This window comes from Gavia stellata, chromosome 26 (assembly GCF_030936135.1).
Source record: "Gavia stellata isolate bGavSte3 chromosome 26, bGavSte3.hap2, whole genome shotgun sequence".
Lineage (NCBI taxonomy): Eukaryota > Metazoa > Chordata > Aves > Gaviiformes > Gaviidae > Gavia > Gavia stellata.
The window spans coordinates 7,976,900-7,991,644 of record NC_082619.1 but is presented as its reverse complement, the minus strand read 5'-3'; the positions used below and the strand labels follow the sequence as shown (position 1 = coordinate 7,991,644).

General features: G+C 43.9%; 1 protein-coding gene across 1 annotated transcript in view; it reads right to left on the bottom strand.

The window, feature by feature from the left end:
• CDON (cell adhesion associated, oncogene regulated) overlaps positions 1–14,745 on the bottom strand; it is a 54,532-nt gene that overhangs the window by 21,878 nt on the left and 17,909 nt on the right. The window contains exons 2-9 of the mRNA XM_059829602.1: positions 12,265–12,401; positions 9,800–10,072; positions 8,031–8,177; positions 7,580–7,723; positions 6,871–7,158; positions 5,740–6,009; positions 4,477–4,830; positions 255–547 (exon numbers count right to left, since the gene is read on the bottom strand). Coding sequence (XP_059685585.1) covers positions 255–547; positions 4,477–4,830; positions 5,740–6,009; positions 6,871–7,158; positions 7,580–7,723; positions 8,031–8,177; positions 9,800–10,072; positions 12,265–12,340 — 1,845 coding nt within the window. The 5' untranslated portion in view covers positions 12,341–12,401. The remainder of the gene's footprint in view (positions 1–254; positions 548–4,476; positions 4,831–5,739; positions 6,010–6,870; positions 7,159–7,579; positions 7,724–8,030; positions 8,178–9,799; positions 10,073–12,264; positions 12,402–14,745) is intronic.

Below are 14,745 nucleotides of genomic sequence, written 5' to 3'. Positions count from 1 at the left end.
TCAAGCGTGCTCACACGAATGCGTTTTTTTAACATCACTGAAGTTGTGTACAACCAACTTCAGTCACCCCTAAAATGAGCTGCCTCTGTGGCCATGGTAACGTTGTGGTTCAACTACATTCGAAATTCTCTTTGGCCTGACACCACATTCTTGTTAACGCCAGCACTGCAACAATTATTGGTTCCTTGAGAAACCTAAAACAATGAAATCCATCCGCCGCGGTGCACCACTTCAACGCTACGGAGAAACGTTACCTTGCGGTATTTGACAAAATAGGCATTGATGGGCAAGCCCCCATCCCTCCCCGAACGCCACACCAGGTTGTACACGTCCGGCTTCAGCGTCTGCGGGGGGCTGAGGATGATGGGGGCTTCGGGGGGAGCGGCGGCATTCGAGGCTTTTTCTGTTGCAGCTGCATCCAAATGCAATTTTGTTGGAGGCGAGCTTGAAAACACTGTTTCTGCACCAACATCACCCTCGCCTTCATCGCTCTGGGCAATCTCCACGGGAGCCATTTCTTCTGCTTTCGTGCCAGTTTCTGCAGGAACTGTAAAGGGAGGAGTCTGGTTACATCTTCAAGATGACGTATGTTTTCCCCGTGCAGAAGGGCCACTAAATCATTTAAGGGTGGCATTTCCAAACAAACCCTGCTGCAAAAAGCCAGTTCAAGAGATGCCCGCGCAGACCTGAGCCTGGTGCCGAGATGCACCCTTGAACACTGGCTTTCTTTTCCCGGAGCGGAACAGTGGGGCAGGCGGTTTTTGGTTTGGCTTTTTTTTGGGGGTTGGGGTTTTTTTATGGAGTAGCAAAGAGAGAAAACCTGAAACGTGACGTTTGCAGGCACGGTTTGACTAGCGTCTCCGATGAATTAAGTAGTGGTGATGCATGTTAAAAGAAGGAAAAAATATATAGCTACACTTGTGACACAAACGGAGTAATTTTAAATTAATCGCAGTTGTACAAGGAACTTTTCATGGCCTGAACTGGCGTGCACACAAGAGGACATTCTCCTACCTCAGTTTCTGAGGTTTTAGCTGTAATTTGGATCAGCTTTGAAAGTTGCACGACTCGACTACTTCATTTGAAAATTTATGCTGAGAATGAACTCAGTTTACAGGCAGATCTAACATGGAATTTAATACCAACGCATTTCTAGAAATCCTGTTCCAGCCTCCTCCATCCTATTTACTTTGCCTGGTATGAAAAAAAATAAATATATAATATCAGTAGTTCGAAAGAGGCCGCGAGACAAAAAAAAGCACTGTTCGGCTGATGCAGGGCTTGTCAGCATTCCAGGCAGGAAAGGGGTGGCAGGTTGGACATCTGAGATTATCCAGGACGAGTAAACGTCAGTGCTTAAACTGAGAACGTTTGGGAACCAGCGCAGCTCCTCAAGGTTGCATGCTGCAGCACCGGAGACTGCCAGATGTTCTTAGCCCTGTCCGTCCTTTCAGATTTCTGTAGGTTTATGTTACGTGCCGGGGTCTGGAAGGGGAAGGGAATGAAGGGAACTTGGTTTACAAAACAAACAAATTCCTTGGTAATGTAAAGCCTAGGCAGTGTTAGCCTGGCTGACTCAGATTCCTCCAAACCTCCATTAAAATACCAGCAGCAAGTGTGGCTGCTATTTTTGGCCACTTTTTAAAAAGCTGGGAAGGAAAGTTCTCTTTTCAAATTGAAGACACGCTCTCAGCAAGCATTCCTTGTTTGTTTCTTCCTATTTATTTAGCAATGCCACAAACTTCGGAGACGGGAAGAAGGGAACAACGCGGGGAGGATGTCCCAAAGCCAGATGGAGTTGACTTAAAACGTCAGACGCCCCCAGAACAATCTCCAAGCGAAAGGGTATCTACTACTGTCAGCGAGGAAAGGGACGCACCACCGCGCGTCAATATTGGAAACAAATGCCGTATCCGCTCGGGGAGGCAGAAGGCCCACTGCATTGTGGTGGACCCGGAGGATTTGTGGGTGGGCACAGCACGGTTTGACGCCTGCTGGCATGGGGGAAACGGACTCTTGCGTGTGGGGAATTAGTTGTGGTTTAGGCTGGTGACAGGAGACCTGCAGTCATCGTTGTGTTTATTGCTGCGAAAGGGGAGTCGTCAACAACTGGCAAGTAGTTTGTGTTTTTGCTTTGGAAAAACAACCCCCGGGTAACAATTTCCATTAAGCAATTTGGATCTAAGCGCTTTTTGCTAAGTTTCTGGGCATAATTGCTACCCATATAAACCAGCACATCAGACTTCTCTTTGCTGCTGTGTCATTATGCAACTTTTTTCGGCTGTTGCTTTTAGTGCCATCCCTTTCCCCTTAGCCACTGAGACTTACTCTTCTTCCTCAGCTTCCCAGCCGCACTGCAAAATGCACGCGGCACCGCGTCAGGTCAAACGGAAGGCTGCGTGCGCCCAAAATCCTGCCTCCGACACCAACCAGAGAAGGACCAAATGTCCCAAATTCAGGCGTTAAAAGAATGTGTTCATAGCTTTTACTCGTATGCTCCATGATACCCACTATTTTACAGCTCGCTATAGTGTCTCCCCTTCAGCTGCCTCATTTTGAAGGTAAAAGCCCTCACCTTTTCAGCCTCTCCTCCTGCAGAAACTATTCCACGCCCCTATGAACCCACCCGCTGCGTTTCACAGCGCTTTTTCTAGTTCTTCTACGCCCTTCTTGAAACAGGGGTGCAAACACGCGAGCAGATTTCAACCCGCTGGCGTGCCCTGGGTTTGCACGGCAGCAGCGCAACCTTTGTATTTTGTCTCCACTGTGCAAACAGATCACATTCCCAGGCGTTGCTTCCCTGCTTCTTAAACAACCGGAGGATCCTCCCTCCTTACGAGCTCTCCAAGTACCTTAGCACAGGCTGGGAAAGCACTCTGAAAAGCTGAACGCAGCAGATCAGTGAAGTCATCCACGCCTGGCAAGTCTTTCAAATCACCCCAAGACTTCTCAGAGGCGCCTGGGTTCTAGAAAAGACAGCTTCAGCTTGCTCTCAAGTGTATCACCTACCTACCTACAATAAACGCGACTCTTTCCTGTGTTTTATACTAGCCTGCCTGCTCCTCAGACTTCCCGGAGTGTATTTTTCTCCTTCATTTCCATTAGATGAAGATATTTTGGAGCATTAACCCTGTGTTTAGTAGCTCTGGGAAGCTACTGCCATGCATGCAAACACCACAACTGTCTAAAAAAGACTTAAAATGAGCGCCATGGGTACAGGATCCTAAGGCTATCATTTTACATTTTGGTGGTTTCTCACTATGATGGCGGCTTAAGTTGCCCTGCCTGCTTTTAAGACCATGCAATGAATCACATCGTGGAACAGATCCAGCAGAAAGAACAAAAAAAAAAAAAGAGATATTTTTCAGCCAAATAAGCTCTCTTACGGTGTGCTTGCACTAGGCGAATTACAGGAACAAGCTGCTGAGGCTGAGAGCTGCTTAAGTTGATCCTACTACCAAAGAAATGCACTGGAATCGTAGCTTAAGTCATCCAGGTGCTTCGGAAGTGTTACCTGGCACAAATTCTTCATTAAAACGTCTAAATGCTTGAGCACGTCTTTTGGCACGGTCGGGACCTGTTCTAAAACCCTAACAGCTCCCAGAAACTACTTAAGGACTTTTATATCAAAACCAAATGCCTTAGCCACTCTCTGCACCATAATCAGCAGCTAGTACAACATATGAGAAACCGATAAAAGTTAATAAACAAAACACTAAAATTGAATTTACTGCCATAAAATTCTGAGGCAAAGCAGTGGGATTTTTCTATTTGACACAGACTGAATTCTGGGATGATATTTAGTTTTGTGTTTCCACTCAGCAAGACTCAACAATAACTTACATATAAAACTACACGATGGCATCACTTTCTTAAGGTTTCTTCTTTCTTTCTTCCTCTAAGGGAACCTTTTCAAATTATTTACATGAGTTTTAAACGCTAATCAGTGGTAACGAAGAACTTTAAATATGGGGCCACGTTATATTCCACTGACCTTCAATCCCACTGACGTTCAGCTAAATTTACTAAGGAAAGATGCTGGAAGAGCTGAGAAACTTAAGTCACTTCATGTAAGTAAAAAATCTGTATTTTAGTTCTTGTGAAGGGAACATGGGGGAGCTTAAATCTGTTATTAATATTACATAATATTCTCATGTGTAGAAAGGAGGTATCTCTTTCCCATCTTGCCTTTAGCATAAGAACTGTCTTCTCCTAGTAGCAATTTCAAGAAATAAAAAAACCCCACCCTTGGATAGTTTTTATCACATATAAGAACGCTAAGCCCTTGCAATACACACAGCTGTTTCTCCTTTGCCTACAGTGGAAGGGAGGAACTGGTCCACGGAGACAGCTTAGACTCCTCTGCTTCGTTTCCCCCGGATACCCGCACGACCCACCTGCTGTTCATTTCTTATTTTGAGGCATTTCTCACCTCAATCAGGGAGCTGAGTGTGCAATTTTGTGCTTCAAGCTTACCAACTGTAAGGAAGGCTTTTGACACCACGGAGCCGTGCTCGTTGATGGCTTCGCACGTGTACTCCCCGGCACGCTCAGGAGTCACGTTCCTAACGTGCAAGGAGCTGGAGCCCGCTTGAGAGACGGAGAAGTAGGTGGGCTCCACAACGGCGCTGCCCAGCATTGCTTGAGGAGGTTTCTGCGGTTTTGAATGAAGCACCTGGGAAGGGTGGCTGGTAATAAGTCCTCTGCTGTCGTACCAACGGATCACGGGAGTGGGTAGGCCAGTGGCATTGCAAGACAGCGTAACGTCCCCACCATCTATCACAGTGATGCTTGCTGGTGGAGAGACTATAACTGGCCTAGAGCCTTTGCCTAGGGGGAAAAAAAACCCCAAAGAATGGATTTGGCTAAGGAATATGACACTTAATGCCGAAATGAGGCAATACAATTAAAAAAAAAAAAGTCACGCATGCTTCTTTTTAACCATTTTAACAATTATGTCTTCTGTAGGCAGCCTCTCCAGACTTCCTTTCCAGACTGAAGAGATCAGCTGCGACTCGTGCTGACGGAAAAGCTACACTCAAACCACACCTCAAATTTTCTAAATAACAAAGACTTGACTGCCAGTGAGGAACACAGCGCAGGCAAGACTGGCTTAGTCCACTCCACAGCCAGCCAGGTCACAAAACATCTGCTCAACCAGCCTCTGCACAGCTCACATCAATCTTAATAGGTACAAAGAAGGTCAAAAGCTTCAACTACACACAACAGGGGGAGAAAAGGAACAGCAAAGTTCTTGCCAATGTCCTTGTACTAGCGGAAATCAAGTTCTCTAGGTGTTAGAAAGTATCTTAGACTGAGAAGTGATCAAAAAGACTATTGGTACTGGCTACTCTGATACAGGGGAAGTGTGCATTAACCCCAGATCTGATGATCGTTTTGTAAACTCGAGGATATGGAACAAGCATAATTACTTGGCAGCCAATACCCCTAAGAATACCAGTTCATCCAGCACAACAGGAGCCTGATTCTATTTCAGAATAAATTGTGTCAAATTCAATCATAAACTGATTTAATTGCAGCTGGTAATCTAGGTTTTAAGTATCAAGTAGCCACACTACCCCAGAAATACCTACATCTCTTGGAATTCAACTTCTTTGTAAGATTTGCTACAAACAGTGGTCAGAAGCAAACAGATACATAATCTAGGGGGAAAAAACAGAATAAAGCTCGCAGTACAAATGCTTAATTTGAGTTCTTGAGGGCTGCAAGTGCTCCTACCTGGCTGGACACGAAGTCTCCCAGTGGACTGCACAAATCCAACCCCATTGTTTGCTACACACTGGTACAAGCCAGAGTCCTCTTGGGTGACGCCGCGGATCCGCAGACGGTTTCCCGTCGGCAGATGCCGTGGAGAGAGACGGAGGGGAGCTGCGTTGTGGAGCCAGGTGAGGGTCGGAGCGGGGCTTCCGCGGACGTCGCACCAGAAATGCACAGTCGCTCCAGCGGCCACGGTTTCATCTTGCAGTCCCTTGGAGATCGAGGCAGGTTCTACAAAGGGAAATAATTTTACATAAAACACCATATGTTGATTTTAGCCTAAGTCCTGAAAAAAATACTGCGAAACGCTACGCAAACTTATCGCATACAAAGGCTAAGCAAGCAGCGCATACTTCTAGTTCTACGCAGCCTAAAGCTGTTTTTCCAACAGACTTGATTATTTTAACGGTCTCTCCCCTCTGTTCCAAACAGTCACATGTCTGCATTAATACTGTAAATAAAAACACTTGTATTTTCAAAATAATTATTTAGTGACATCCCCATAACAAAAGGTGTATTTTGTGTCAACAACCTGTTTTCTGAGTTACCCTAATGTATACATTTCAAAAACCAAACACAGTCATGGAGGCAAAAACCTCAAACAACAGGAAAATCTGCTACAAAGGAAAGGGGAGATTAGGAACAACTTGCAGCCCCACAGAAGAGGCCAAATATATTTCTTTTGCTTTTGTTTTTGTCCTCATCCAAACATATCACCTCTCCTCGCCAGCTTTTTGCTTATATACAACCTCAAAAGAGAACCATCTGATCTCCGGCACATTATTGACACTGTATCCCATATACACTTGGCACTCTGCAGAAAAATAAATAGTCAGTGCTTCCCTCAGAGTTTGTTATACTTTACTGTTTAATTATTTCAGACTGCGAAGGATTTGAAGAGATAAATAGTTAGGGATTTTAGCTGGAGAGAGATGATGAGATATGGTCATTATGAACATATCTTTATTCTTTATTTTAATATGCTTAGGTTGAGAAAGAACATCAGGTGATTTGTAAACAGATGCCAAAACCAGCAAGGACACAAAGAAAACGTTCATTGCCTGGACGTGAAAATTTCTGTATTTTTCTTACCAAGTATAGTAAGTGAATAGTTAACGTATTTCACTACTCCAAATTCATTTCCCACCACGCAGGAGTAATTTCCAGAGTCCGACGCCTCAAGCCTGTCCGTCACCAGATGGGAGTGCAGCAGTTTCCACCTGCCTTTTCTCAGCGCGTCCCGGCCGTCTTTAACCCAGCGGACGGAGGCCGGAGGCAACCCACTGACAACACATTCTAGCGTCAGAGCGCTGTGCTGGGGCACCGCCAGGCTCTGGGGTGCCAGGGGGTGAAGTATGTGGAAGCCACCTGAGGAAGAGCCTGGAGGAAAGGAGACGAGGCTTATCACTAACCAGTCTTTTAAATCGCACTCTCCCATCCCGTCCTCCAGTCCTGAGGTTTGCCATGTCTTGCAAACACGGCTGCTTATACTTGTGACTAAGCACAACTCTGTAACGCTCTCTTCCAGAAGTCTTGCTCCAAAATCAGTTTGGCGACTGAAGTATCCCCTTTTTGAGGGCTAAGTGCTCTGTCCTGTTGGGATCTGAGAAGCAGCTGCTCTGCTCCTCCACAGTAAGGGGAAATAAGAATCGAATGTGCAACTAATGCAGGACAGATTTTACATAACGTGGTGTTTGAGAGCAGTGGATATTTCGGCTGATATGCCCGTGCTAAAATCTTGGGGATATTATTTGTTCGGTTTGAGATGTATTAATTCTGGAGAGTTGAACTGAATACTCACGTGTGACTATGAGCTTACGTGCAGTGAGTTCTATTCTGAGATCGTCAGTAACTGGGTTGTACACTGCACATTTATAGGATCCTTTGTCTTCTAAAGATACATTCAAAATCTGCAGGTTTCCAGATGGAAGAATTAGGTAGTTATCTAAACGAGTGGGGAAGGAAAAAAGAAGATTACATTTAACTTAGCATCAAAGAAAGGCTTCCTTTTTTTTATTTTTTAAGTAACTTGTCAGATATATCAATCTATTCTAAATGTAGGATCACAAAAAAAAAATCACAGTGCCATGCAAAGCATATTAATTTACACAAAGGTAGGTTTAGGTAAAGTGATTTGCACAGGAAGTTCTGCAAGTTTCTGGAGGCTTTTTTTCTTTAAATTCTAAGAAAAAAATCCAGGCAAGCTTTTGTTGGATATTTATATTGCTGACCAGTGGCATAAAACTTCTCACCTGTTGATTGTTCTAGCCATTTTCCCCGCACTTGAAAGCGAACCTGTGCTTTAGGGTTACTTTCCGGCGCCTTGCATCCAATGAAAGCCGTACCTCCTTCCTCTGCTACAACGGCAGGTTTCACTGACGTATCAAAATTAGCTAAGCCTAGAAGAGAATTGGTAAAGGGTTAAGAGCAGCCAAGGCTTGGGAAAGGGGAAGGGCAGTAAGCTCAGTATTTGTGTTTAAAATATAGCTGGTTTCAAGATGATTATCTTCTCTGGTGCAGCATTTGGACATTCATACCAACGGGCATGGTCTTTTCTGTAGTCCGTAACGCCATAAACCCGCCTGTGCGCACATGCTTCCCTACTACAGAAAGGGCCAGCTTTTACATGGGAATAGCGAAGAAAGAAAAAATAGTTCCTACATTCCCTCAACCGCTCCAGGAAAAGCAAGCAGAGATGACATTGGTAAGAGAAGACTGCAGTGCTAATCACGGGCTCTGAAGGCGATACAGAAGACAATTTACACTAACAGCAGGAAGCCTGTCCGTAAGAAACATGAAATTGTCCTTCTGTGATTATAATTAACACAACACTGAGTAGAGCAGTGCCTCCCACTCATTGCCGAGAGCAATGAGGCAAGCAGAAAGCCTCAACAGCTAACAGCACCTTCTAATTTGCAACTAAAATCTCAAAAGGAGGAGAAAAGTGCCAAAGGTGCTCTTCTACTCCCTTCACGTTCAAAGCATCTTCTGGGTTGGGAAGTTTTTCTGCGTTAGCCACCCTTACAGCTCTCTTGAGAGGGTCTCGCTATGGGTCAGTACTTTACCAAAACACTTACTTCTCTCACTTTTAAGAAATTTTCCTCCCAGGGGGATTTTGGACATGCTCCATAGATGAGGTACCCTTACAGAGAAATCACTCAAACCCTGCCTGACAAAGGCCTGATTCAGACAGCCCCGCGATCCCAAGCAGACAAATCATGCTCACGGAGGAATATTATATTCCCATTCTCAGCACCACATCATGCTTTCCATGTGGGAAACGTTGCCCTTCCCCTTCTAAAGTCCTTTAAGATCAAATAATTTACAGATCAAGCATCAAGGCAAAGACCGATTAGAAGAACCAGCGCAACAGAGAAAGGAAGCTGTCCCTAAAAGGACAGAAGATTGTCCCCACCTGAAGAACATCTAGATAGTTTTGACCAAATAAAATGCTACAAGAGAAAAGGAAAATTCGCAGCTCTCACTTAGTTCCCAGGCAACAATTCCCACTCGTTTCTCCTCAAATCTCAAGAACGCTTCTGCAATGGCATGGCAGCTCAGTTGCTCTTTCAAGGTCCTTTTTGAAAAGAAGCTTTTGGGAACCTTGTACTTTCAGATCAATTCATTAAAATGTTGTTTCATTGAATAATATTTATATTTGCTGGAAAGGACTCTTGAGGTCCTTCAGCTCAAAATGAGGCTATCACCAACACTAAATCGATCAGGTGTGGTTTTGTCTAGTCGAGTCTTTAAAAGCCTCCAAGGATGGGGATCCATAAGCTCTCTGGAGAATCTGTTCCAGGGCTGCATCACCTGACAGGTCTCAGATGACACAGGACAAAAAAAAAAATCAGTGAGAAGTGTACAATCGATCATATACTAAGTACTGGCTGAGGAAAAAAAAAACCACCCACCTTGAAACTAAGTGTTTTCTAAAAGTCAAAGAAAAACAAACCATATAAACCAGTTGAGGTCTAGATAATTTGCAAGGAGTGAGGAATAGAAAGAAAAATTAACTTACTGCCCATCGATACCGTTGCAGGCCTGCTCACAACGGCGCCCACACTGCTGTTCGCAACGCACTGATAGCGACCAGACGTTGACAGGTTGAGGGAGACGATTGTCAAAGATCCTGACTGGATTTTCACTTCTCCCACCTTGCTGTCCAGAGGCTCCCCATTAAACAGCCAAGAAAGGCGAGCCGTGGAGGGCTCGGCAGAGCAGCGGAGTTGTACGGGCCCACCAGACTTCTGGACAGTAGACAAGGGCTCAGAAGTAAAACGGGGAGTTAAATCTAAAAGGAAAAAAAGTAATTATGTTCAGTCAGTGAACTGCATTTTGCATGAACACATGCGATAAGGTTAATGACGCCCTGACTTGTACAAAAGACTGACCATAATCTGTTTTATAGTAATGCTCTCTCCCCAAGGCTCCCACCACTGTTCGCAGACCCGGCAAACTTCTTTCATCAGAAGGTTAAATATTGCTAAAAGACTATTCAAACACAGACAAATAAAGGGTCTCTAAACTCCAAGTTGCTCGTGATACTCGCGCAGGTGCTGCCTCTTCCTCTGCAAGAGGAACTCATGACAGATTCCCACTATCTCCAACACCAGGGAACACTTCTAGAGAAGATGCAAACCCCACGAAGAGCGTAACAGCGATTAAACGAAGGTAGGTTCAGCGTACGGGAAGGGCGAGATGCATCCCCCAGTGCGCACAAGGCAAAGGCATCACGCTTGCTAGGGCCAGCAAAAGGGGCCAGCAAAAACTGCAATCCCACTGGATTTATGTGGAGGGAAACAGCAGCCATCACCTGAAGAGATGGAGTACGGGAACAAGCAGCTGTAGCTGATCTGTCCCATATGAAGCGGGCCCGGACGTGACTTGTAAAATTTTAGAAATGGTAGGAGCCTGCCAGGTATTTATGCAGAACCGTCTCCGAGTCTGCAGAACTAATTAAAAATAGCAGGATAAAAAAAAAGCTGGACGAACAGCAAAGGCTCTTGTTAATTCCAAATACATGGACTTCATCAGGACGAGAATGATGAATTGGGCATCCATTATCTTTACTGAGTAAAGATGAACAGAAACAGGAAAAGCTGCTAATAAATAAAAGGTTCAGTTCCACAAAACTTGGTTATGAGAATCCATTTATTTGCCAGAAGAAAATTCCTGCTTGCTGGAGGAAATTTTTTCCTATCCTGGCCAATGAAACACTAGGAATTATTTCCATTTGTTTTCTATGGAATTCTCCGCTGAAGATTTTGTACGAAGGGAGCAAGCAAAAGGCTATTAACACTGATAACTCCTATTTGGTTAGAAATATGGCAGAAAAAAATAATTTAAAAATAGACACAGTGGCAGGGGAAAACATTTTCTAGCTTGTAAATAAGCTAAGGAATTCCAGATAGCATGGGTCAAGACGATATTAAATGACATCCAAATAAGAGACAGTTTTCTTGTAGGTGGGGCCCTCAGCTCATGCTTTTCTTCTAAAGTCAGTCCATCCAAGCTCTGTTTATAGAGATGAGTTTCAGATGAGAAACTGCGCATTTTTAACAGAACCATAAACTATCTGCATAAACATAAAATAAAACTGGAAATTAAAGTGTGGCTTCACTTAACAAAAAAGATTAAATCCATAAAAATGGTATCCAAGCATTTCACAGGACTCCAGATGTCCATTTTTAGCTTTTAATTAGAAAACTGTTTTTCCTATTAGTTCAGTTTGATTTTCCAGGGATAAGAGAAAAGCGACGACCTTTTTAGCTTGCTAGCCACCAATAGCTACGAAATTGCACTGTTACCTTCACCTTCGTCCCTGCCCTTGCTTATGACACCAACGCTTTGTGCTCAGCATAAAAGTCAAAATTGGTAGCAGTGACCCTGCAGCTGGAATTTATCTCCTATGACTGCTTGAAAAATAAAATTTATCCCATTTGCTTATAACGATTGGCTATGAAGTGCTAAAAGTAGTAAAAGCTTCTTTTTTGTGTGGTTACGTTAAGACAAGCTGACTACACAGAGCAGATGTGTCAATTAAAACCATCCCTCTTCTTTTTTTAAACGCAAGAGCGGTTCCAACTGCAGCCACGCATCAGCGTTCGCATTTCAAAGATCCGATTCCCTTTTCCCCCTGCAAATTTCAAACCCCTCCCAAGCCCATGGGAACACAAGACGCACCGTATGCAGCAAAATCGGCGTCCAGCTAAGTCCATAGAGATCCTGAAGAACAAACCTACGTAACTGAGAGTCCTCCACATTCTAGCACTTGTTTTGAGCCAAGTTTTCAAAAGCAAAGTCATGTATTCAGCTTACGACCATGTTTAAGCACTCCATGTTTCCTTAAAAGCAGATTATCGATAACACGCATTGAAGTTGGCCACTTCGAAACGCGCTCCGAATCGTTGCTCGTTCAAAAGTAAGGGCTCAACCTCCAAAACCTCCGAGCAAGTCATCTCAGCTCGGGCGAGAAGGCCTTACCTGAACTAGTGGCAGAGATGAGACCCGCGGCAGCGACGAAGAGCAGTGCCTGTAAGCGTCCAGGATCTGGATGCATAGCGCCAGATTACAGAAGTTGAAAGCACGAAGCTCCAGACTAAGATGAGGCACCGAAACAGCTACAAAACAAACAAACAGATGTCTACTGTAAGTATCAGGAGTTAGTCTTTTAACTCTCTTACAACAAAGTGTTTGGGGTTTAAAAAAAAAAGCACAGCCAGGAAACAGCCAATATTCTTTGCAATATAGAAACCATCTGTAAAAATGAGTTAGAAGTTGAACTTAACTATGTTTCCAAGTACTATTCTTAATATAAGATTTTTTCCACAGCTGGGGTATGAGGCATCCACACCAAACCATACTGCCTTGATAAATTAGACTACTTTCCAACCAGAGGAACTGAAGTCCAAAGTAAACAGCTTATCTATCGGAGATAATATTGTTTGCAAACAATAATCATTTGACCATCTATCACCAGGCTACACTCGTTCTACAAGTTTTTATGAATCTACACGCTGTGACGCAGCTACCGCTGGTAATTGCTCTAAACCTGCTTACTGAGACATGTCATCTGCTTGCTCCTTCTAGCATGCTTTACAGTCAAACGGTGGCAAATGTCTACCGGAAAAAAATCACCAATATTAATCTCGTTCTCATTTATATTCCCAAACCAACACTGCTTTCTCACATGTACTTCTGGGGCATCCATCATGCGTGCTTTTATCTACCCGGCTGCTTCTACAAGAGGACAGTCCTTTCCTTGGCCATATCACACCTGACCATTCTGCTATAAAGATCTCACTTTTCAACACCAAAAAATACGCACTCAATCACGAAACCAGCAAAATACAAACCAAATCATGAAACCTAACTTGCACAAGGTAAGTCTCAGAAACAGTTTCTGACGCTCAGTCTCCATCAAACACTCTCTTCTCCAAGGAAAAAAAAAAAATAATCTACAGCTGTCGTTCACTTACATTTTCTATTTGCCCTGGGTAATATAATGATGAATAAGATCTGAGTTCATTTAGCACAGTTACTTCATTTATCAGCCCGGCCATACAACTTCGCTGCTGATAACACTCAACATATATTTTAAACATCTCATACATCAGATGTGTATATAAACACATATCTAAAACACATACAATAACTAGGAGTTTCTGCGCGCTGCCAGTAAAACAAGTGCAACAATACACGCGCTTGATAGAAAGAAGTCCCAGTTTACTGAGCGCTCACGGAGCCATTCCAAGGAGCCGCATCCAGATATCAACAGCAAAATTATTCCCATGGTTTATTTAAAAATAACAGTATTTTATCATTGGAACATCACTGTAAAATATATATGCAAAATAAGCATCAGGAAAAGACTCCAATAATAATAAAAGAATCACTCTAGATTTTATAGAGCTATTTGCTTACTTCTCCCTGCAAACTGCACTCCAAGCTTACAATGACAGCTTGAGAAGGCTGAAAGAAATGCTGTCAAGCTCTGCTCCCTTTTCTGGGCAGTTTTATCTGATCCGGCAAATTTATTTCAGCTGTTCGGAAGACCCGGTAATCCTGCGGACCAGGCTGGTTCCCCAACGAGAGCCGGGGCTGTTTTGGTAAGACGCAGATGGCAGAAGAGACCGGCTGCGCAGAAAGCGTTGTGGTTTATTTGAATTCTCACTCGGTTCAAGGGCAGGAGAGCCGCTCCACCAGCGAGCGCCGAGGACAAAGTAAACACCCAGAGAACTTGTTAACATCAAACACTTCGCTGAAGAGGGGTGGGGGGCGATGTTGCTTTTTGCCAAATCTTCCCTCGACTATTTATTTATGAAAAGCAATGAAACGTATATTCTAGGTCAACTTTAACCCCAGCACATGGAGCTACTGGGTTATTTTGCAGCTGTCTTTTTAAACAAGGCCAGCTCATTATCTTTAACTAAACTTTATCTTTGGAGATCAACTTTATCCAGTCTCTGATTTCCCTCTGTTTATCTTTCTCTTTACATGTTCCTAGCTGCCAGTGTCAACAGCTACTCCTCTTTTGACCTACCAGTTTGGCTCTCGCAGGCTTGCGGAGTGGTAAGATCAACTGTAAAGCAGGGAGTACACAGAGCAAGCCACAAATACCAAAATTCTTTGACCGGAGGGAAAAAAGAAGAAAAATATTCCCTTTAATTGGAGTAGCATTGTTCAGCAACAACGCTCAGGCATCCGAACAAAGATTCTCTAATATCCACTTTTGAAGGGACGGCAGAAACCTCTTATTCGCTGGTAGGTATGGGAACACAGCAGGAAGATGAGGTCCAACATGTAATACACAACCCAAAAATACTTGCTTCTTTCTTTTAGTTCTGCAGACGGCGTCACTACAGAAGCCCCTTGCTAGGTACAGAGAAGAGGACAAGACCACAGCTCGTCATTTTGGGGTCTTTAGAAACCCAGCGGAGAAACCTTGCCTCTTTAATATTCTAT